This window comes from Alligator mississippiensis, chromosome 1 (genome assembly GCF_030867095.1).
Source record: "Alligator mississippiensis isolate rAllMis1 chromosome 1, rAllMis1, whole genome shotgun sequence".
Lineage (NCBI taxonomy): Eukaryota > Metazoa > Chordata > Crocodylia > Alligatoridae > Alligator > Alligator mississippiensis.
The window spans coordinates 240748929-240771726 of NC_081824.1; the positions used below are offsets into that span (position 1 = coordinate 240748929).

The 22798-nt window shown below is 47.4% G+C and overlaps 1 protein-coding gene across 8 annotated transcripts in view; it reads left to right on the top strand.

The window, feature by feature from the left end:
* Positions 1-22798, top strand: part of SPAG17 (sperm associated antigen 17) — a 446381-nt gene that overhangs the window by 294650 nt on the left and 128933 nt on the right. For all 8 annotated transcript variants that reach the window (XM_059720343.1, XM_059720341.1, XM_059720342.1 and 5 more), the window contains 4 exons: positions 1866-2137; positions 6506-6662; positions 9437-9642; positions 9904-10048. In XM_059720343.1, the coding sequence (XP_059576326.1) occupies positions 1866-2137; positions 6506-6662; positions 9437-9642; positions 9904-10048 (780 nt within the window). The remainder of the gene's footprint in view (positions 1-1865; positions 2138-6505; positions 6663-9436; positions 9643-9903; positions 10049-22798) is intronic.

The window sequence follows — 22798 nt, forward strand, 5'->3', positions numbered from 1 at the left end:
AAAAAGCTCCAACCAGCTATAAAGTTAAAACTCAAAAATGTGTATACTAAGTTTATAGCTGGTTGCTATCAAGGTTTAATTTGCACATGTAGGAGGGTCTCCCCTGTGGCTGAGAGCCCTATCAGCTGACAGGACTCTGAGCTACAGGAGTGCACCATGACTAGTCTGGGCTGGAAATCGCACAACTGGAGGGACTGTCAGCCCTGGCAGCTGCCAACTCTAGATCCCGACAGCACCCTTCAGCTACCAGGACCCTGAGTCTTCCCAGAATCCTGCAGCTACAGACACTGGGTTTTCACAGCATGCCTTTTGGTGCCGGGGTCCAGCTGAGTCTTGGTAGCCACAGGGTGTGGATGAGAACTCCCAGCCCCAGGAGTGCATGAAACTCCCAGAGCAATGAGACACAGCTGCCTCAGTCTTCTAGCTGCAAGGATTTTATGGACCACCAAGGCTGGAATATCACAACAGTTGTCACTCTCAGTCCTAGATGTACATTGGGCACCCAAGTGTCTGGGAGCCCCTCAGCCAAGGGGGCTTTCAGCCATGGGAGGTTGCTTCTTGCCGGTGCAGGGGGAGCCCAGGATCGGTGCAGTATGTGTGGCATGGTAGGAGGCATGATTGTGTGTATTGTGAATTAGATCCCATTGAGCCTTTACATGCATGTGTAGAAAGGGTCTAATTAAATTCTTTGTTTCAGAAGCTGCATCTGTTTTTTTATGTTTGTAAAGCATCAAGCAACTTGATATAATTTTTTTTAGTAACATTTCTCACCAGCGTTGACAGGGTATAGGCATGGTGTATGATTTAGTGTGTAGTAAATTGACTTTTCTATATAATAAAAAAGGAGCAGACATACAATGTATAGCCTTATTATATACTAAATTGCTCCAATCCAAGGTGAAGTTACCCCCTTGAAAACTGTATAGTACCTTTATTATATGGGAAAGTCACTATGTGGAATATGTTGGGTGTTTACTCCCTAGTCAATTTAATCCCAGGGGGTGTGTCTATATGTGTACCCTTAAGGTGCCATAAGGTGATTTACATCACATTAGTCACCACATTAAGGATTCTGCTTGGCTTAGCCCAGGGAGGCTGAGTGCAGTGCAGGCAGGTCAGGCAAGCAAAGCAGGGAAAGCCGCGCTGGGCACTGGAAGCAGACGCAGTCCCAGCCTGCCTGGGGTGAGCTGAACAGAGCCCCCAGGCACTGATACCACCTCTTCCATGGGCAATATCCTGCTAGCAGGTAAGCTGTGTGTTTGCCGGGGGCAGGGGTGGCTGCAGAAGAGAAATCGGCTCTGGGTGCTGGGGTAGACAGTCACAGTCCCCCTACTGTACCGGGCAGGAGCCCCATTGCAGGCTTCTGAGGGTTACTGAATCCTGGGCAGGCAGCGAGGCATCCTGCCCCTGCAGGGCTGCATTTTCCAGCCAGCAAACCTGCCCTGAGGCAGAGGCACTGGGGAGTCACTAGTGGCTGCAATACTCGCTTTTTTCTTCCTAGCAGCACCAGGCAGCAGAGCACAGCCCAGGGAGCTGGGGTCTGGCTGTCCAGGGTGCTGACCAGGGCAGGTTGCAAGGGTGTTTGCCCAGTGAGTCGTATTAAAGTGCCTTAAGTTTAGGGGTGTGTAAATTCACATGTAGACACACCCAGGGTAACTGTTTCTTCAATGCAAACTAGCTTCCTCCACTACCTAGTGGGCAGCCAGCTCAGGAGAGCTGGTCATGTGTCCACTTATTAATATAGATTAAAAGACCAGATAAATTACTTGATAGTAATTATACTGTGTGGCCACACTTTTAAATAGAGTTGGGCTCCTTTGAAACTGTTATTAACATGCTGTTAAATTTTACAACTTTGTTCTCAGATATGAAAGATGAAGCCAAGGCAAGTAGTGAACCAAAAGCAGCTGAAGCCAAGGAAGGAAAACTGAAGGAAAATGAATCCAAGAAATGTGTGGCCAAGGCAGAAGAGGCCAAGCAACCTACTCCGGAACTCCTGATTAGACAGAGTTATCCCCTACGTATGAAGTATTCCCATCAGTACAAATCAATGAAAAAAACAATAGAACAGGAGGTGTCTAGGGTCATCACCAGCCAAGGCACTGTCATAAAGTACATGTTGGATGGATCTACCCAGGTACAGTAACAGAGTTAGAATAGAAGTGGGTTACCTGAGCAATGCAAATAGATGTGGAATACTGTTTCTGTCTGTAGCTAGTGTTCATGAATAGGGAAAAAATGATTTCACATATTTTTGGGAAAGTGACCAACTAAAAGTGTTTTTGATTGTAGCTGTGTTGATCAAGGACATAGACATATTTTGTTGGTCTAATAAAAGATACCACATCTAAAAAAGTGGTCCTTTGGAAAAGACTTGACAGAGCTGGCCAGAACTCTGCTATATAAGACCATGATGTCCTTCCTAGAGTATGGCTTTTAATACTTGTGCAGTAATATTAATACAGCACTAATTTCCTGTCTAGTTTACTCTGCATTGTCTAATGCTTAGAGCAGGGGTGGGCAAAATATGGTCTGCAGGCCAGATACAGCCCATGAAGGGACTTTGTCTAGCCTGCAGCTGTTCCTTCAGTCCCACTTGGCTCAGGCACCATCCGGCCCATGGTGCATCCTGCTGCCCTCTGACAATGCAGTGGGACTGTAGCTGGACTGCTTTTCTTGGCAGCCCAGGTGGCAGCGACTCCTTCCAGCTGCTGCCACCACTGTCTCCAGCACTGTGGTACTGGTGAGGACCCACACTCACAGCCCCAACCCTGGTCCGCCTTGTGCTTGCTCTGGACTTGGCCTGGCAGAGCGGACCAGCTCCAGACCCGCTGGAACCCACACTCCCAGCCCCAACCCCAGCCTGCCCAGCACCTGTGCCAGACTCACCCATCCATGCTGAGCAGTAGCAACAGCAGTGGCAGCTGGGTGGAAGCTGCTGCTCAGCTCAGGGGAAAAGCAGCCTCTTCCCCTCATTGCTGCCAGGCCCTTCTTGCTGCAACCACCTGGAGCCTGTGCCTGGGCTGTCCTGTGGCTCCTCTGCACTGCCCCTTTGGACAGCTTAGAGGTGGCAGTGACAGCAGTGGAGAGGAGCCACAAGGCAGCCTGAGCACAGGCTCTGGGCGGCTGCAGCAAGAAGAGCCTGATAATGATGAAGGGGAGCAGCCACTTTTCCCCCATGACAAGCAGCAGACCTGAATTCAGACTCCTGAAATGGAGGAAGGAATTTAAAGTATTTTACTGAAGTATTAGGTAAAATAAAATATATGGAACCCAGTCTTAGAGGTTCTCTTAGAGTAGAAACTAATGTTGCCTGACATTGTATTTGTTCAGCATGCATGGCCAGCAAATAAGCATCCACAGCAGTGGCCATGACATAAAGTAGTATGAAATAGTGCTACTTTATTGAAGCATATGTCTATTTACTTTGTGGTAGGAAAGAGGCAGCAGCCCAGGGCTGCCTGTGCTCTCTGACAACCCAGGAAAGGTGCTCTTAGGGCTTGAGGAGCCCAATCCTATGCACAAAGAGCATTCCTGCACAGGATCAGATCTCTCAGGCCCCAGGAGCACTTGCCCAACTTTTCCTTCCTAGAGACCTACCAAGGAATCCCATGGAACCTCTCTGTAGGTTGGGAAAGTTGGGGTTTGCCACTTGTGGAGGCCTGCCCTGAGATCTCCAAGGGCATGTCTGTAAGTGGGGAAAGCCTGCTTGGGACCCAACACTGAGGCATGAGACCTGGAGAATCCCTGGTACCCCTACTCTGAGACCCATGCTGGGTCCCACAGTGACCCATGCTTCACACAGAGGCACAGGGTGGCACAGGTCCTGGCAAAGAGATGGGGAAATTCTTCTTTCCCACAAAGAGGTGTGGGATTTCCATCCCAGGGAATTCCTGGCACCCCATGACTCCTTTTCGGGCACCACAGTGACTAATGCCTCCACATGAAGCACAGGTTGGTGCGGGATCCAATGTAGGTCCCAGCATGGAGGCCTGGTGAGTGCAAGTTCCTTAGGTCCCATACTATCACACTTCTTGCCAGCATGTACACTGACCCATGCTTCATGCAGACGGTTGGCAAAGGACAGTTTGGGTCCTGGCAACTTGTGCTGACCCGTGCCTCTGCTGGGTCCGGTGAGGATCCCAACAAGGAGATACAGGGCAACAAGGGACACAAGGAGTCTCTGGGCAAAGAGGACATATCACCCATTGTCCTTTGTCCATTGTCCCAGTATAGAACAACAAGTGATGTGTTTCACCAGCTGATCTGCTTCCCTGTTTTTACCCTCGATATTCTCAGAACATGCCTAATGAAGTGGGCCTCTCAGGAAAAAAAAAAAAGTGGAGGAATTTCTAGTGTGTGGATCCTGATGGGATTTAAAAGTGAGATAAGTACTGAGCTTCTCAGAAATGTCAAAACTGAAAGGTTTCTAGTCCCAGAACTTTAGAAGCTCATGGAATTTAAAAGTTGAAAACTTAGATATCTATGGGTTTCAGAGAACCCCAGTATGTCTGCACATTGATACAGCATGCTCTCTGGCTTGTGGGGCTCCCCATGGGTCCAGAAATTTGGCAGCAGAAGAGTATCAATTGTTGTCACTGCTGTCCTGCTGCCAAATTTTCAGATCCCTGGGGACCCCTGTGGGGTTGAATGGCTTGACTCTGCAGGCCAGATCTGGCTTGTGGGCCAGAGGTTGAACACCCCTTCCATAGACTCCAGCTGCCTGACTTTTCATATCATATTACCAATTGTGGCTGGGATAGAGATGAGCAAGGACTCAAGAAATACTTGCTTCGTTTAAGTGTAGCTCTTTGGATATATTGCCCATATTTATTCCACAGGCTTCGCTCCTTTCCCACTACTGTATAGTGCTACAGCACCTATATTCCAGATTGGCAAATGAACAGCCCGCCTGCCCTTTATGCCCTTAGCTGAGGGGAACAAGGACACTCAAGCCATGTCTGTGCAAACTTATTGTGTCAGGCAGTATGGTCCCCAAAAATACCTCACTTCTCTTTGTGGGCTTCCTCCTGAACTACAAGCAGCATAGCTATTTGTGCATGGTGTTGTAGATAGGCTAATTAGCATGTGGGTGGGCTAACCCAGCACTGACTTTCAGTTCAGGAGGCAGCTCACATAAAGTTGTACATTGTTTTGGGGCATCATTATATAATGCAATAAATTTGCACTCCAGACATGCCATCACAGGGCATACTTAATCCAGATAGTCAGGGGTAGTCAAGTATTCTCATCTTGCACACACAAGATGCATGTGCACTAACAGCTGAATAGATACGGACAGCACATCTCAAAAAACCAAGTACTATAGGGTAAGTAATGTCTTATTTTTCTATGAGCCGCTTTGGCTGATAAAAAAAAAATAAATAGGGACTACAAGCTTCAAAAGTACCCACTGCAGGCCAGAGACCTGTACATTGATCCTTGTATGCTAGCAGCTCTGGAAGAACTTGCCCATAAAGACATCCACAATTTAAATAGAATTATCTTTATTTTTACTTTTATACTGGCACCTTATAATTGAATATGCACACAGCTTTTATATTTGTACTGTAACTGCTGCCAGTGCCATCTTGCCCTGATACCCACTCCTCTTTCAGTAGCTCACTCTGCAAAATTCTTTTGTCTTTTTCTCTGCAATTCTACACCTTCCATTTTATTTACTTTACTAGCTAACTGCCTATCAAGAATGATGCATTTCAGGGAGTGTTTACATGCCCCCCCACCTCACCCTTTCGTTCACCCTTTGGGGCCGGCCATGTAAAGACTCCCTCTACTGCTGCCACCGCCGCCTCCTCCTCCAGCCTCCAGCATGAGGGCTCCCTCCCGCTGCTTGCTTCCGCCTGGCAGCAGGGCTTTCCCCTGCCTACCCTCCCCTCCCTGCTCCCATCCCTTCCTCTCACCTCCCCTTCCCCTCCCCTCTCCGTTTCCCTCCCTTCCTTGCTTCCTGGCCTCAACAGCCATCACCTTGCCCCTGCTTTGCCTCCCCCCACCCCACATCCACCCCAGTGACCTGCCCCTTCCTGCCAGCTGTTGTCAGGGGGCCCCCTTCCCACTCCCCTCCACCCCAGCACCCAAACCCAACAACAGCCACCACCCTGACCCCCCCTTCGCCTCCCCCCTCCCTTCCTCCCTGCCCACTGCTGCCTCCTCCCTGCTGGATGTTCTGGGGGGCGTTGGGGGTGGGGAGCAGGGAGGGCAACATCACCATACGTCCCACTTCACCTATAGGCAGTGAGGCATGGGAAACCCCTGCTGCTCGGGCAGCCAGAGCATGTTTGCTGCCGCCACAAACTTCCCCGACAGCAGCTCAAACTTGGGCCACACAACCCATGCAGCCAGTCACCGGCCACCCTCTCGGTGGCACATGCACAGTTGGCCAAAAGTGTTACAGACAGACAGACTTTATTTTATTAGAATGTTCTAAGAGGAATTCTTATTGTTTAAAATGGCTTTAACATATGTAATCTGTCATGATTTCCCCTAGATTCTTTTTGCTGATGGCACAGTGATCAAAAGTCCCGATTCCGGCCCTGTTCTACCACCACAGTCCAGCACAGCACCATCCACTATACCCGAGAATAACCTGCAAGTCCAGACACACTCCAAATTGGAACATCCTCCAGAGATCAGCACCAAGAAAGGTAGACTTTTCATCTTGATGTTCCAGTTGCTGCACCAGGAATTAGGGCAGTTTTACAATATGGACAAATAAATTGCAGTGAGTTATAAATAGAAAGGGGCTTACCACATGTTACCTGCTTCACACTTTGTGTTAAATGAAAGCTGAACTGGGGCAACTTAACTTTTTCTCACTGAAGAATAAGTCACTAGAATTTACATTTCACCTACTATGATGGAAGAAGAACACATGGAGAGTGACTTAAAATCGTCTGACACCTGGTGGGTCCCCACCCCTCTTTAATGTGCTGTAACCTATTTGTATAAACACTTAGGGCACTTTTACATGTGGTCCAGTGGTTGGGGGTGGGAAGGGATGCTTTAATTAGAGCAACTCCAAGAACTGCTCTAAAGTGCCACAGTATCTCATGTGCCCCCAGCACCATTTTGAAATGCAGCGATGCTGATACACACGATGCGGAGGCTTGCTGGAGCATAGTAATTACCATGCTCCAGCAGATCCAATTAGTCAAGTCTGCTCCAATGTACTGTAATTATAGCCTTCTTTTAGACTAAACAAACCAAACTTGTTCATTTCTTCTCATAAGCAGGCTCTCCAATCTCCTGATCATGCTAGCAGCTATTCTCTATACCAGTTTCAATTTGATTTAATATTTCTTGAACACTGGGTGTATCTGCATGAGACTCTTTACTGTGCAGTAGTTGAACCTACTGTACAGTAAACTGTCACTGTCTACATGTGCGCACATTTACTGCACATTAAATTAGTCTACTATGTAGTAAGCTACTATGTGTAAATATAGGTAATAGCACATGTATAGATACTGACTGGGAGTAAAATTGCTCCTGGTCAGCCCCAATACTAGGGGGCCACAGGAGATGGGGAATGCCCCTGGTTCTGGTGCTACTCAGCTCTTGGCTCCCCCCAGGAGCTGGGAGCTGAGCAGCATGGGGACGGGGTACCTCTCTGCCCACCCCAGACCTGGTGCTGCCCACCTCTGCCCCAGTACTGCTGGGAGCCAAGCAGCACTGGGGACGTGTCTGCTTCCCCACCCAGCCCGGGGCTGGCCATGAACTGACCCTTCTGGGGCAGGTCCTAGCCAGCTCCAGGCTGCACAAGGATTTCCCCACCCACCCCAGAGCTGGCCATGTATAGCATTAATTGCACATGAAGATGCACCCACTGATGACAATAATGATACACAGTGGGTGCATCTACCTGAGTTGCTAAATATGCAATAGCCTAGTTCTACTGCACATTAGCTTATCATGGCAAAAGCCATACTATTACACTAACGTACAGTAAAATTTGTCTACTGTGCCTTAGTGTCACTTAAAAGGTGTGTGCTGATATTACTGTGCAATAGTGCCAGTTACTACACATTTAGTTAGTACCATTATTACAGGTACTAAACTTAATGCACAGTAACCATGGTGCATTAGTGCAAGTGTAGACATGCCCAGTATTACAGGTGAAGTCTGGGGCCTTTTACAACTATCCCAATACATTCTATGATCAAATTTGCCTATTTCATGGCTACATCCAATAGTCAGCTTATAGTTATCCTGTGATCAATTTACCATGTCTTCCACCTCCTCCATTGTTTCCAAATGATGTACTCCCATCTTATAACAGAAATTCTTGTAAGATAGCATGACCTTGTACTTTGTACCATTTAATTTCATCCCATATCTGTTACTCCAGTCCTCAAAGTCATTCCATTCTTCCTGTATATTGTTTGGATCCTCCTCTGAATTAGTGATGTCTCCCAATTTGGTGACATAATCAGATTTCATCAGCACACTTCCCACTTACTAGTTTCATAGTTTCACAATTGGTAGGGTAGGAAGGGACCTGAACAGATCATCAAGTCCAACCCCCTGCCATGGGCAGGAAAGAATGCTGAGGTCAGATGACCCTGGCAAGGTGTCTGTCTAGCTGCCTCTTAAAGACCCTCAGGGTAGGAGCGAGCACCACTTCCCTTGGAAGTTGATTCCAGATCCTAGCCACCCTGACTGTGAAGTACTGCATCCTGATATCTAGCCTGAATCTACTCTCCATCAACTTATGGCCATTATTCCTTGTTACTCACAGTAGTTCTCGGGGGAACAGGGACTCTCCCATTGCCTCCTGGTCTCTCTTGGCCAGTTTATAGTTGGCCAACAGATCTCCTCTCAGCCTTCTCTTGTGGAGGGTGAACAGGTTCAGGTCCCATAGCCTCTCCTTGTAGGGCCTGCCCTGCTGCCCCCTGATCATGTGAGTGGCCCTCCTCTGAATCCTTTTGATGTTTTACAGTATGGACAAATAAATTGCAGTTATAAATAGAAAGGTGCTTACCACATGTCACCTGCTTCACACTTTGTATTAAATGAAAGCTAAACTGGGGCAACCCTGTAGACTGGGAGGAGAGTAAGCCACTGTCAGATTCTAGAAGATCCTGTCCCTGTGCATCCATAACAAGTGAAGCACTTCATAAGGGTACCTTGTTTCCATAAGTACTATTTTGGAGCACTGCAGCTGTTTTTGGAATGCTTTAAAGAGTATGTATGTCTATCTGAAATGGTTCAAGTGTTAATACTTCCTATAGCCTAAGACTTGTCCCAAGATTAATCTTTGAAGAACTTCATCAGTAACCCCTCCCCTGGGCCATCACTCCCTCCTTCCCCCTTCCACAGTCAGTTACAATAATCCTGGAGAGTTTACAGATTGCTGACATATCTATGGCTTTGCATTATATCTAGAGTGATACAGAGGCTTTTGTTTGTATTCTTGCAGGAAGGAATAGCCACAAGGGAAGCATAGCACAACCAACCAAAAATGAATTGCCTGAGGGTCCCTGGCAGATTGCACAGCAAGAGAATGAGTCAGGAACCTGGATAACAACTACTCCATTGGGCTTTCAAGTGGCCACTAAGGGAGTAAAGAGATTGGATCTGAAACCATTATTAACCTATGAGGCAACTGACCCAGTTAATAAAACGGTAATGTTATTCTGATGTTATTCTGTGTCTAGTAATCTGGCTGATTCCCTAAATGTTAGAAGTAGTGTAGAATTTGTTCATTAGATAATTTCCTAAGATCTCTAATAATATATTGTTAAAAATGCCAAGGTTGTGAAAGAAACTTCAGGCTACTAATCTACATAAGACTGTGCTGCTTAAACTTTGGTAGTGTTAAAGCATCTTCTCTTTTTAATGTTTTACAGATGATGATGTTAAAGTGGTATTTTTTTGCCCTTCCAGGTTCTGGTAATACGAGAAGACAAGGTGATAATGGTTCAGAAAACTGATGGGACTATGATTGTGGATCATGCTGATGGTACTAGAATCACTACATTTTATCAAGATTTTGAGAAACATCTCATACCTGAGGATTATGAAGAAACAGGTAAAATCAAGAGGGGCATAATTCTCTCTCCTATAAGTATAGCCTAGATAATAAATCTGATATTCAGCCTAGGATGTTTCTTTTTAGTGAATGTTCTTTTGTTGGTATGTATTGTGACATTATTTTATTGTGGCAAGAGAGGTATGGAGTGCAAGAGAGGTAGATTTTCCCCTTCTTCATCCATCTGGGTACTCACATGCCTCTCATTCCCTGGGGAGCACAGTTCCAACCATTACTTTAAAAAATAACGTTATCTGTCTCTTTTTTTCTATGCCCTCCAGTAACTTTGCTGATTTTTCTTTTCAAATGAATGAATCTGTGAGACCGACATTATGACTGTGATAAAATCTGGCCATGAAGAATGGAGTTTGCTTTTGGCTGTGAATGAAAAAGGCTAATAGCAGTTTTTATTTCCTCTGTTCAGCAGTACAATTTCATATTCTCTGTCCATTTGCATGGTGGAAAATATCACTTGTGTTCAGGATGGAGACTATACTTGCTGACTCACAATACTTTGGGAACACAGTGAAAGGTCATGTTTTCAAAGGGAAAGATTGTCACTCAGACAAGGCCAGATCCATGTAGAACTAAAGGACAGTGGCCTTCATAAATTCGGTGAGGAGGTGGTGCAGAGAACTTGCCGGGAGATAAAGGTAAATTGAGCTGCACTTCGTGAGGGAAGTTAAAGACAAGTTGAGGTTCTTTTAATATGTTTGTATGTTGCTATGGGCAGAGTCTGGGCAGATCACAGCAGGGTATGTTTGGTCACACTAGTTGAGCTGACCAGTTTTACTTTTGCTCCTGGCTTTGGCCAAGGACCCACTGTTCAGGACCCTTCCCTCGGCTGCAGCCAGGCTAGTAGATAATACTAGGAGGCCACCCAGGCTTGGTAGCGATGCAAAACAAACAAAAGAAGGTACACAAATAAGTTAGCACTTAGCTGTCTTCCAGTGGTTCTTCCAGGCTTTACCTCCTGATTGCCTCTTACCCTTTAGAGGCTTTGCAGAGCCTGCAGGCTTGTGCAACAAACCAAATGATCAAGGAAACAAACAAGCAAACAAACAAACAAACAAACAGAGAAGAGCCCTGCTCTGGGCTCTCCTGGTGGCTGCCTAACCCCTGGCAACTCCAGGCTCCAGGCAGCCTGCCCCCTGGCAAGGTGCAGCACCTTGAGGCTGCTTTCAGTGTTTTTTATCCTTCCCACTCTGGGTTCACATGGATAGCCCTCTCTTACTCCCTACACCTGCATCAGCTCCCTTGCTGTGGGACTCATGACGTCCCAGGACCTGGTTTTCCAGTCTCCAGTGAGTTCTCCCCAGTCTGGGGTGGCTGTGCAGAGGTGCTTCTGGGGTGTGGGGCTATTCAGACCCCCCCCAAACCCCTAGTAACAGTGCAAGGTCCTTTTACAATGTTGGCCAGAAAAGAAAGACCAAGATAGTTGTGAGTCCACCATTAAATAACCAAGGCAAAATCTTAACAGAAGATTTCAAAGAATCTCAACAGCTACTTTGCCTCAGTCTTTACAAAAAGAGTTAAACTGCAACCATAGAGATAATAAGGCTAAGGAAGGAGACAAGCTGAGAGATGAGCTAACAAAAGAAACAGTTAGAGAGCCTTTGATGTGTCTGAATGAATTTAAGCCAGTGAGTCCTGACGAACTTCATCACAAAGGAACTATCAAATAAAATTTTGGAGCTGGTAGCAATACAATTTACAAACTCATGGGAGACGGACAAGGTACCAGAGGACTGGGAAAAGGTCAATATAGTGCCCCTCTTTTTTAAAAAAGGCAAAAAAAGAAAATCCAGGGAACCATAAATGATTTAGCTTCCCCTCAATACCTGGGAAGTTGCTGGAGTATATCATAAGGAAGTCCATTTGCAAACATCTAGAGAAGGAAAGGCTGATCAAGAGCAGCCATTTTGGATTTACTATGACCAAATCCATGACATATCTGCTCTCCTTCAATAGGATACTAGTTGGATGGCTGGAGGAAATGCTGTGCCTATAGAATATTTGGACTTCAGCAGGGCTTTTGACATAATCCCACACTGCAGTCTCATAAACAAGTTGGAGAAATGTAGGCTAAAAAAAAACCTACTAGAAGGTGGATAGACAACTCAATAGCTGCAAGCAAAGGGAAATTATAAATGGAGCCATGTTGGAATGGCAGGGGGCTTGAAGTGGAATCCCACGGGGGTCTGTCCTGGACCCAGTGTTATTCAGCATGTTTATTAACTATATGGGTACTGGAATAAAGAACTTGAGCAAATTTCCAGATGTCACAAAACTGGAAAGGATTGCCAACACATTGGAGGATAAAAGAGCAACTCAGAAGGGTCTTGACATATGGGAAAGCTGGGCTGGAGCTAACAGGATGAAGTTTAATGCTGAGAAATGCAAAGCACTACACCTCTGGAAGAAAAATCAAAAGCACAGATACAACATAGGTGACACCTGGTTGGATGGCAGCACTGAGGAGGAGGATCTGGGAGTCTTGGTGGATCACAGATTCGATATGGATCTGCAGTGTGATGTAGTTATGCAAAAGGTGAAAGCATTTTTGGGTTGCATCATTTGAAGCATTAAGTGCAAGACATGGGAGGCAATAGTGTCTCTACTCAGCATTACTAGACTTCATTTAGGGTGGTGTGTGGAGTTTTAAGCTTCACATTTTTAAAAGGACATAGAGATGCTGAAGAGGTTCCAGAGGCAAGTAACAACAAGAAAAATAAAGAATTTGGAAGACAAGCCATACAAGGAGAAGGGACTTGGCACGTTCAGCTGTGGGAAAGGTGCTTAAGATGGGACATGACACCAGTCTTTAAATACTTGAACCACTACTGTAAAAAGGACACCTTTTCTGTCTTGCTGTACAGTGTAGGATGTGGACTAGTGGTTTGCAGCAACCAGTGATTGCAACAATGTAGATTTAGATTAGATATCAAGAGAAACTTCTTCACTGATAGAACAGTGAGGTAATGGAATAGACTGCCTAGAAAAGTTGTGGCATCTCCATCATTGGAGGCATTCAAGGTTGGATAAGCATTATTCAGGGATGGTCTGTGTGTAACTATGCCAGTGGCACCCCAGGGTGCCACAGGAGCCCCTCAGGTATGTTGTGATGCTGCTATGGTAGCAGAACAGCAACAGCAAAATAAACTTGCCATGTGTGCACTCCTCCTGCATTAGGGCTCTGAAACTAAAACAGGCAGGAACTGCTTGATGCTGTAACCCTTCCCTCTCCAGACATTCCCATGCTTCTCCCAGGAACAGAGACATCCAGGACAGTTCCGCCCCTTTGTGCCTTTGTTTCTGGGAGGAGCATGGGTGGAGCTGGACCAGAAAATGCTACGTGGTGGATGTGTGTACATGAGATGCTTTACTGTGCAGTAGACTATTTTATTGCACAGTAAGCGTCACTGTCTACACATGCAGGCAGTTGCTGCACAGTAAATTAGTCTACTGTGTGGTTAGTTTGCTACCTGTAAATACAGATAGTAACCTAACTGTGCAGTAGGTACTGCACAGTAATGCATGTGTAGATGCTGACTGGGAGCAAACTTGCTCCTGGTCAGATTATTGCCCTGTGGGGTCAGGCCAACTCTCAGGATCTCAATATTGCGCTGTTAGACAGGAGGGTGTGGCACAATTGCACATATACAAACACACAAATCAAAAAGGGAGGAATAGGACCCCTGCTAAATGGGCAGAAACAATTGATGACAGACAGGGGGGACAAGGCTGAATTCCTCAACGAGTTCTTTGCCTCAGTGTTCCTAAGTGAGGGGCAAGACAAGTCTCTCACTGGGATTGTAGAGAGGCAGCAACAAGGCGCCAGACTTCCATGCGTAGACCCTGAGATGGTGCAGAGTCACTTGGAAGAACTGGATGCCTTTAAGTCGGCAGGCCTGGACAAGCTCCATCCGAGGGTGCTGAAGGCACTGGCTGACATCATTGCAGAGCCACTGGCGGGAATATTTGAACGCTCATGGCGCATGGGCCAAGTCCCAGAGGACTGGAAAAGGGCCAATGTGGTCCCCATTTTCAAGAAGGGGAGGAAGGAGGACCCGGGCAACTATAGGCCAGTCAGTCTCACCTCCATCCTTGGCAAAGTCTTTGAAAAAATTATCAAGGCTCACATATGCGAGAGCCCGGCAGGACAAATTATGCTGAGGGGAAACCAGCACGGGTTCGTGGCAGGCAGATCGTGCCTGACCAATCTAGTCTCTTTTTATGACCAGGTTACGAAATGCCTGGACACAGGAGGAGGGGTGGATGTTGTATACTTAGACTTCAGGAAGGCCTTCGATACGGTATCCCACCCCATACTGGTGAACAAGTTAAGAGGGTGTGACTTGGATGACTACACAGTCCGGTGGGTGGCGTATTGGCTGGAGGGTCGTACCCAGAGAGTCGTGGTGGATGGGTCGGCTTCGACCTGGAAGGGTGTGGGCAGTGGGGTCCCGCAGGGCTCAGTCCTTGGACCAATACTCTTTAATGTCTTCATCAGCGACTTGGACGAGGGAGTGAAATGTACTCTGTCCAAGTTTGCAGATGACACAAAGCTATGGGGAGAAGTGGACACGCCGGAGGGCAGGGAACAGCTGCAGGCAGACCTGGATAGGTTGGACAAGTGGGCAGAAAACAACAGAATGCAGTTCAACAAGGAGAAATGCAAAGTGCTGCACCTAGGGAGGAAAAATGTCCAGCACACCTACAGCCTAGGGAATGACCTGCTGGGTGGCACGGAAGTGGAAAGGGATCTTGGAGTCCTAGTGGACTCCAAGATGAACATGAGTCGGTAATGTGACGAAGCCATCAGAAAAGCCAATGGCACTTTATCGTGCATCAGCAGATGCATGACGAATAGATCCAAGGAGGTGATACTTCCCCTCTGTCGGGCGCTGGTCAGACCGCAGTTGGAGTACTGCGTGCAATTCTGGGTGCCACAATTCAAGAGGGATGCGGATAACTTGGAGAGGGTCCAGAGAAGGGCCACTCGTATGGTTAAGGGCCTGCAGACCAAGCCCTACGAGGAGAGACTAGAGAAACTGGACCTTTTCAGCCTCCGCAAGAGAAGGTCGAGAGGCGACCTTGTGGCTGCCTATAAGTTCATCACGGGGGCACAGAAGGGAATTGGTGAGTATTTATTCACCAAGGTGCCCCCGGGGGTTACAAGAAATAATGGCCACAAGCTAGCAGAGAGCAGATTTAGATTGGACATTAGGAAGAACTTCTTCACAGTTCGAGTGGCCAAGGTCTGGAACGGGCTCCCAAGGGAGGTGGTGCTCTCCCCTACCCTGGGGGTCTTCAAGAGGAGGTTAGATAACCATCTAGCTGGGGTCATCTAGACCCAGCACTCTTTCCTGCCTATGCCAGGGGTCGGACTCGATGATCTATTGAGGTCCCTTCCGACCCTAACATCTATGAATCTATGAATTAGGTGCATACACATGCACACACCAGCTCAGGCACATACACATCCAAAACAGCCTAGGCACATTCATACCTATCACCAATTCAAGCACATACACTATACACCCCAAAAGTTAGACACAGATCACTAATTCATATATCCTGCACACAATGCAGGATATATATACATACATACATATATATACACACACTCACCAGTTCACACACATACAACCCACCTACACAGACACACAGGTGAGTTCCTAAATTGAGTGTTGTGATGTGTGTGTGTCTATGTATGTATGTACATGCTTGGTGTACTTGGGATACCTGGGGAAAGGTTAAGGTAAGAAAGTAGAAGTGTAAAAAGTTGCTGGGACTGAAAGTCACTGGGACCGGGATTAGAACCGATAGACTAGAGGGGCCTGGGCTGAAGAACTGAGGCTGGGGGTAACTTTAGATTAATTGATCTTAATCAATTAAAAGACAATGCCCAAAGCCTGCAGAACAGGGGAGCAATGCCGGCACAGAGGCTGGGACTGGAGCCAGAGCTACAGGGGAACTGAAAAGGTAGGTGGGGAGAGGGAAAATGGGACTAAGGGAAAGTGTGGGTGTTAAAGAGGGGCTCTGGGTGTGGGGAGCCAGAGGATGGCTCCAGGGCAGCTAGAGAAGTTGCAGGGAGTGGCAGTAGATGCTGGGAGCTGGAGAAAGGCTTCAGCTGCTGGAGAAAATTGCAGGACAGCCACGAGGCGCTGGGAAGCTACAGGGGTGGGGGTGGGGACTACAGAAGGTGTGGGGGAAGCCTGAAAACAGAGATGGACAGCAGAAAAATCACAGGAAAAGCAGCAGGAGAGACTGAAAGTTGGCAGGGGCAGTGGGAAAGCGGAGAAAGGCAGCAGAAATGCACAGGGAAAAGGCAGGAGGAATTGAGAGGAGATCAGGAAATTAGTGGATGGGGTGGGGGCTGGAGCTGAAAGAGAGAGAGAGAGAGAGAGAGAGAGAGAGAGAGAATGAGGCTAGAATTTAAGATAAGGAAGAGACTGGGATTCAGTAAAACATGACCCAACTCAGGGTTGCAAATGACAGTGGTTTTATTGAACAGGGGAGATGGTGACACAATGTCTTATTGGTTCCCTTACACACGCACACACCCACACACACCCACACACTGGCAGCAGGGGTTAGAGAGGCTTGGTGCAGGGGCTGAAGTCCACGAGGAGAGAGAGAGAGTCCAAATTGTAGGAGGAGGTGTGCAGGTAATATCTACCTATCCAGGCTGGAAAGGGGTCCTTGTCCAGTAGGTGTTGTCCAGAGTGGGGTCACCAGCAGGGCCTCTGGGTGGATAGGTGGTATGGCATGGTGCTGGTCCAGATGTAGAGGGTGTCCCACTGGGTCTGTTTTCACTGCCCCTTTTTATAGGGGCAGACCTTGAGTGACCCTAGTGACAGGAGGCATGCCCAGGCAAGGGTCAGCCCCTGGCGTACTGAGCATGTGTGCTCCATGCAGGGATGTGCAGTTTCGGGTGTCTGTAGTGGTGGGGTACAATGATAGAGTTGCTGGTTCTGCAGGGTCTTTTGTCTTTCAAATGCTGGGTTCTTGTCTCTTGCTGGGTGAGGTCTGTGGTTCCTGGATGAATCAATGTGAGGTGATGGCCCAGTCATTACAGGCCATTCAGTAGAGGCCTGCTACCATTGTTTCTCATTCATCCAATTTACATGGGAGGGGTACGTGACTCGTACAGTTCCAACATGGGATGCCCAGGCAGAGGACACAAGATGGAGGCTTGACATATAAAATGGAAATTTGACATGACTTTGGTTCACTTACAAACACAGGCCTAAACCATACACTATCCATATGAAACAATAAAAATCAATACAAAAATGATAATAATACAATATACAACAGTAAAAAATCAATACAAACCTAATAATTATACAATATAAAACAGTGGCTATCCAAAACCAAAAAACTTGCTACCGAAATAAAAATGTTAAAGCTTATCCTAAGTCTGAGCTCACTTATACTTATCTATAGGGAATAAAGAGGGAGAGAAAGTCAGAAATAATTGGGGAAGGGGAGGGAAAACGTTAAAAAAAAAACCCACAAAAAAACGGGGTTTTGCTGCAGGGGTTTTGCTACAAGCTAGACCTGCAGGGGGCCACCCTCAGGCTTGCCCCAGAGCCATGGGGCATGGTGTTTCTCCAGCCCCATGCCTGGGATTGCTCTTTGCCTGCCCCAGCCTGGCCTTTAGACTCCTGGCCTTGTGGCCAGTGCCACCTGCTGCTCACCCCTGGGGATTGCATCCTCACAGCAGTGACCCCTGTGCTGGCTGCAGCAGGCCCACAGAAGCCAGCAGTGGCCCTTGCGGCCAGCCCTACCAACTGGCTGCCTCCTGCACACAGTGCCCCTGTGCTGCGGGAATATGCCAAGGCCCAGCAGCACCCGGAGTCTCTGACAGAGCCCCTGAGAGCCATCGAAAGACTCACAATGGCATCCTTCCCAATGCCACACAGAGCAACCTAGAGCCCTGACTGGTCACAAGGAGAGACAGTGGACCTGATTGCACTGTGATGTGATGCCAAAGTGCAGAGCCAGTTTGCCCCAGGTGAGCAGTCCAACACCCACACCCTTGCCTGAGCAGCTAGGTGCCATGCCTCTGTACCCTGAGACATCACCAGTAGCTGCACCTTGTTGCCACCTGCAGAGAAAGACTCAGGCCACCAGAGATGCCTGCCATGTCCATCTGATAAGCCCCACACAGGAAGGAGAGCTGAAGGGGTAAGGCAGCGATGCAGTCACCCATGCATCGCCTGGATCGGTGGTCTTTCATGCATCACCCATGCATCAGTGGTTTTTCACTAGACCAAGGGGAAAACAATGCCAGGTAGATACAGAATGAGCATGGTAGGAATAATTGCCGTTGTACTATTGCCATAGAATTGGTGTATGACCAATTAAAATAATTAGACATATACAAGTCAGCGGGACCGGGTGATCTTCATCTGAGAGTGCTGAAGGAGCTACCCAAAGTCATTGCAGAACCCCTGGCGAAACTCCTCCACAACTCGTGGTGCTCTGGAGAAGTCCCTGAGGACTGGAAGAGGGCCAATGCTGTGCCCATCTACAAGAAAGGCAGGAGGGAGGACCCGGGTAACTATAGGCCAATCAGCCTAACTTCCATCCTTGGGAAAATTCTAGAAAAGTTCATCAAGGAGTCTGTCTGCGATAAGCTTGCAGAAGGTAAGATTCTAGATGACAGCCAGCATGGCTTCATTGCGGGCAGGTCTTGCCTTACCAACCTCATCTCCTTCTATAACCAGTGTTACCAAATTTGCCCATTACTTTGGGGTGTGCTCATTTATTAGGGATAGTTTCTAGGGTCTTGGTGATTCTGTCAATGTGCTGCTTGTGTTACTATACGGAGCTGTATCTCTCCCTTCTGCAAGCCCTCACCCCCAGTGGAGCTATCTTGCAGGACTCAATCTCAATGGGACTGGGTTCCTCCAGTCACCAAATCAGTCATACACACAAACACACACAAATTAACGTGACACGCCTGACCTGGCCGGGCTGATCAGCATGGACAGGCTGACACCCTCATATGCCAAGAATCAGTTCATAAGAGCAACAATAAAATGCAGTCAGACACAAGCACACAGGTAAACAGAATCCCTCTGAATCCGGCTGGGTGTCCAGCTGACACCCTCATGGGCCAGCATTCAGTTCATAAGGGCACGTCTGAGTCAAACTGGGTCAATCAGCCTGTACAAGCTGATCCCCTTATGTGTTTCAAACTCAGCACGTCCCAGTCTTTGGCCTCTTGATGAGCAAACCCCACAATAATTTAGGCTTCACAGGGATCTTTAGCATAGGTAAAAGAAGCGTTGCTGCAGAGCACAGGAGGAAAAAGAAGCAGAGAAGGAAAAATATACCCAATTACTACCAGTTTGACTATAAAAGTTATTTATTGCTAAGCATATGAAATATATAATAGTACTAGTAGTAATAGACATGCAAAAGAAAAACAAACACAAACAATGACAATAATATTCTGGTTTCACTAAGTATTTGGGGAAACTTAGCTCAAGCTTAACTAATACAGTGCAGGTTCAGAAGTTTATGCCTAGACAGACGAGAGAGAACGCTGGGAATCTCACCTAGTCCACGGTACGCAGGCTGCAAAGCTGACAGGCACAGTCCGTAGCACAGTCCTTGAAGAGAGAGATCATCTGTTCTTCCAGCGTCCCAAGAATGACAGGGGATGGTGTCAGCACAGGAGTTTTCTTCTTCTTTCCTTTTCTCCCTCTTTCCTCCTGCTTCTTCTTTTTCTTTCTCTTTCTTCTTTTCCTTTTGTAGCACACACATTTACAGATTTTTATACCCTCAGTTCAGCTGCTTTGAAGCACCCTCAGTAGTGTAAATCATTGTCTTTTCTATTGACAAGGGGTTATCTGGTTTGGACCATCTCAGGAAACTGATTGATAATCAGGAAACACTTAAGATTAGGGAGTAACCCAAATACTTGGGAGCCAGCTTGAGATTCCTATGGATGGCAGATATCCTGATGGGATATCTCATGGTTTCTTCAGGAACAATAGATAGCTTGCAGCATCAGGATTTTGGATTTTTACTTGTTGTGCACAAGCCTCATCTTAGCATGACTTTTCCAGATTTTACTATAGTCTTTTAACAGACCTAAAGCAATTATTGGGGTGCTCATAACCTTTTGTGGAGAGGACTCCCACCAGTCGTCTCGGGAAAGATACGACAACACCTGTGATTAGGGCTCCAGCAGGCTGGATGCTGTGATGAACCCTTAACCATTGTTCAAATGTTGCCCGTACCCCCTCGGACTCGGTCTCTTGCCTCAGCATTCCCTAACCCGGCAACCGAGTTTTAGTCAATCAAGTTTAAATAGGCCTCCCATAGTGGGACCGGGGAATGTACGGCCCGAGATGCCTATTAAACTTAGAGCTGTGTGTGTGTGTCTGGGGGGAGAAAAGTCCTTAGCAAATCCAGATTAGAACTGGTCTGATAAATGCTGAGCTGGGTGTGTGTGAACATGGATTGATTAACATTTGAAGCACAGATTCCCCATCATGCAGTGCTCTCCTGCTTCTCTGGTCCCAGAATTCACTGCAGCCTCTGCTTCAGGCTTTCTGTTTCCCATCTCTCATGTAAATGAATGGTCATCTGGTTCCATCTCAGATGCAAATGAGACCGAGGGCAGTTGTTCACTCTTATCACCCTTATCTGGAGAGTTTTAGGTGCGTCTCTCACTGCATCTTAATCAGTTTTGTTTAGGTAGAGGAGGGGAGGGAGGGGGGTGAGTCCTTGTGAGTCAGACAGACTGCATCCTGTGCCAGGGTTGCCCAAGAATACAGAGCTGAGGCGTAACACCAGGTAACTTGCTACCTAGACACGAGAGAGCAGGTTGACATTACTTACCTAGACTTCCAAAAGGCCTTTAATCTAGTATCCTACAATGTCCTTGCGAGAAAATTGGAGGATTGTGGACTTAACTCTGAGTCAGGTGGGTGAGAAACTGGCTGCAGGATAGGACCCAGAGAGTCGTAGTGAATGGATCTGTGTCATCCTGATGAGAAGTGGGCAGCGATATCCTGCAGGGGTAGGTGTTTGGTCCAGTATTTTTCAACATCTTTATTAACAATCTGGATGTAGTGTTGTGTAATCTCCCATGTGTGTCCTTCAATGACCATTGGGACCCCTGGCATTGAGAGTGGCTATTTGTTCTCTGATTCATAATCAGCTTGCTAGCTAGGGCATCTTCATGGGTGCTGTCAGTTTTCTTGCCACGACTTTGACATAACACGAAAAATAGAGATGTTGATCTTCTTTATCCTCGTATAGCCTCCCATACACCCCGCCTAGCACCTCCCAGATGACAACACAGGAAAATAATGTTCAATCAGAATTTTTAATAGTCTCTTCCCGAAACTGTCATGAAGGTATACGCAATCCTTCATGTCGGTATGTTTCCCTCTCCTACTCAGGAGCTTAAAAGTCTCACACCACTGTTTGCGTACTGAAGCTAGGGGAATTCAGCTTTCTTTCCTCAGTATTCAGCCCCAGTACTCACAGCTACTCTGTGCTGCCTGCAGGTCATCCTGGCCTGTATCCAGTCATCATCATTGCCAAGGTCCAGTCTCGGCTCGCCAGCAACTGATCCAGCTCCGCTGAGCTGGCCTCAGTGAGAGCCGTTTGCTGCTGCATTTCCCACCATTCGCCCCTGCTGGGGTCTGTCTTCCAGTGTGTAGCTACTGTGGAGCCACTGCATTCACTTCCAGTCTCCCTCTCCACCGTGTCCAGGCAGGTTTTGAACTCTGCCACTGTATTCTGCCCCTCCTGCCAGGCCCAGCAGGTTCCTCTTAGCTGGGCTTGTCCTGGGGCCGGCATCCTTGGATGTGTCTGGTGTGCTTCTGGGTCACCGTCGGAGAGCTTCATCTGAACTGCTGCCACAGCCAATTGGGCTCCACCACCACAGGGTGAAGAGCTCACTGACCAAGTTGTCTGTGACAACACCAAGTTATGGGGAAGCTTGGTCACACTTGAAGATAGGCTACAGATACAAGCAGACTTAGACAGGCTAGTAAGTTGGGCAGATCAGAATCTGATAAAGTTCAACACTGAGAAATGTAAAGTGCTCCACCTCAGGATGAGCAACCCCCAACACACACAGGTTTGGCAGCACCAAACTAACTAGGACCACAAATTAAAGGGACCTGGGAACAATAATAGACCACAGTATAAATATGAGCCGGTAGTGCAATGTTGTAGCCAGTAGGACAAATAATACTCTGGCATGCATCAATCAGTGCATCTCCAGCAAAACCAAGGAGATGATTCTTCCACTCTACTCAGCACTGGTGAGGCCACAGCTGGAGTACTGCATCCAATTCTGGACACCACACTTTAACAAGAACATGGACAAGCTTGAGAGAGTCCAAAGAAGAGCCACCCATCTGATCAGAGTCTTACACGGCAAGCCATACAGAAAAAGGCTGAGGGATCTGGGACTCTTCAGCCTGATGAAAAGAAAGGGTGAGAGAGGACCTGATAGCAGCTTACTGCTTCATTAGAGAAGTACATCTAGGGCTCGGTGAGCAACTGTTCACCAGAGCACCCAAGGGGAAAATTAGGAGTAATGGCCACAAACTCCTGGAAGACCAATTCAGGCTCAACAGTAGGAAAAACTTCTTCAGAGTCAGCGTGTCCAAACTGTAGAATAAGCTCCCTCCAGAGGTGATGCAATTACCTACCCTGGAAATCTTCAAGAAGAGACAAGACAGTCACCTTGCTGGGGTTGCT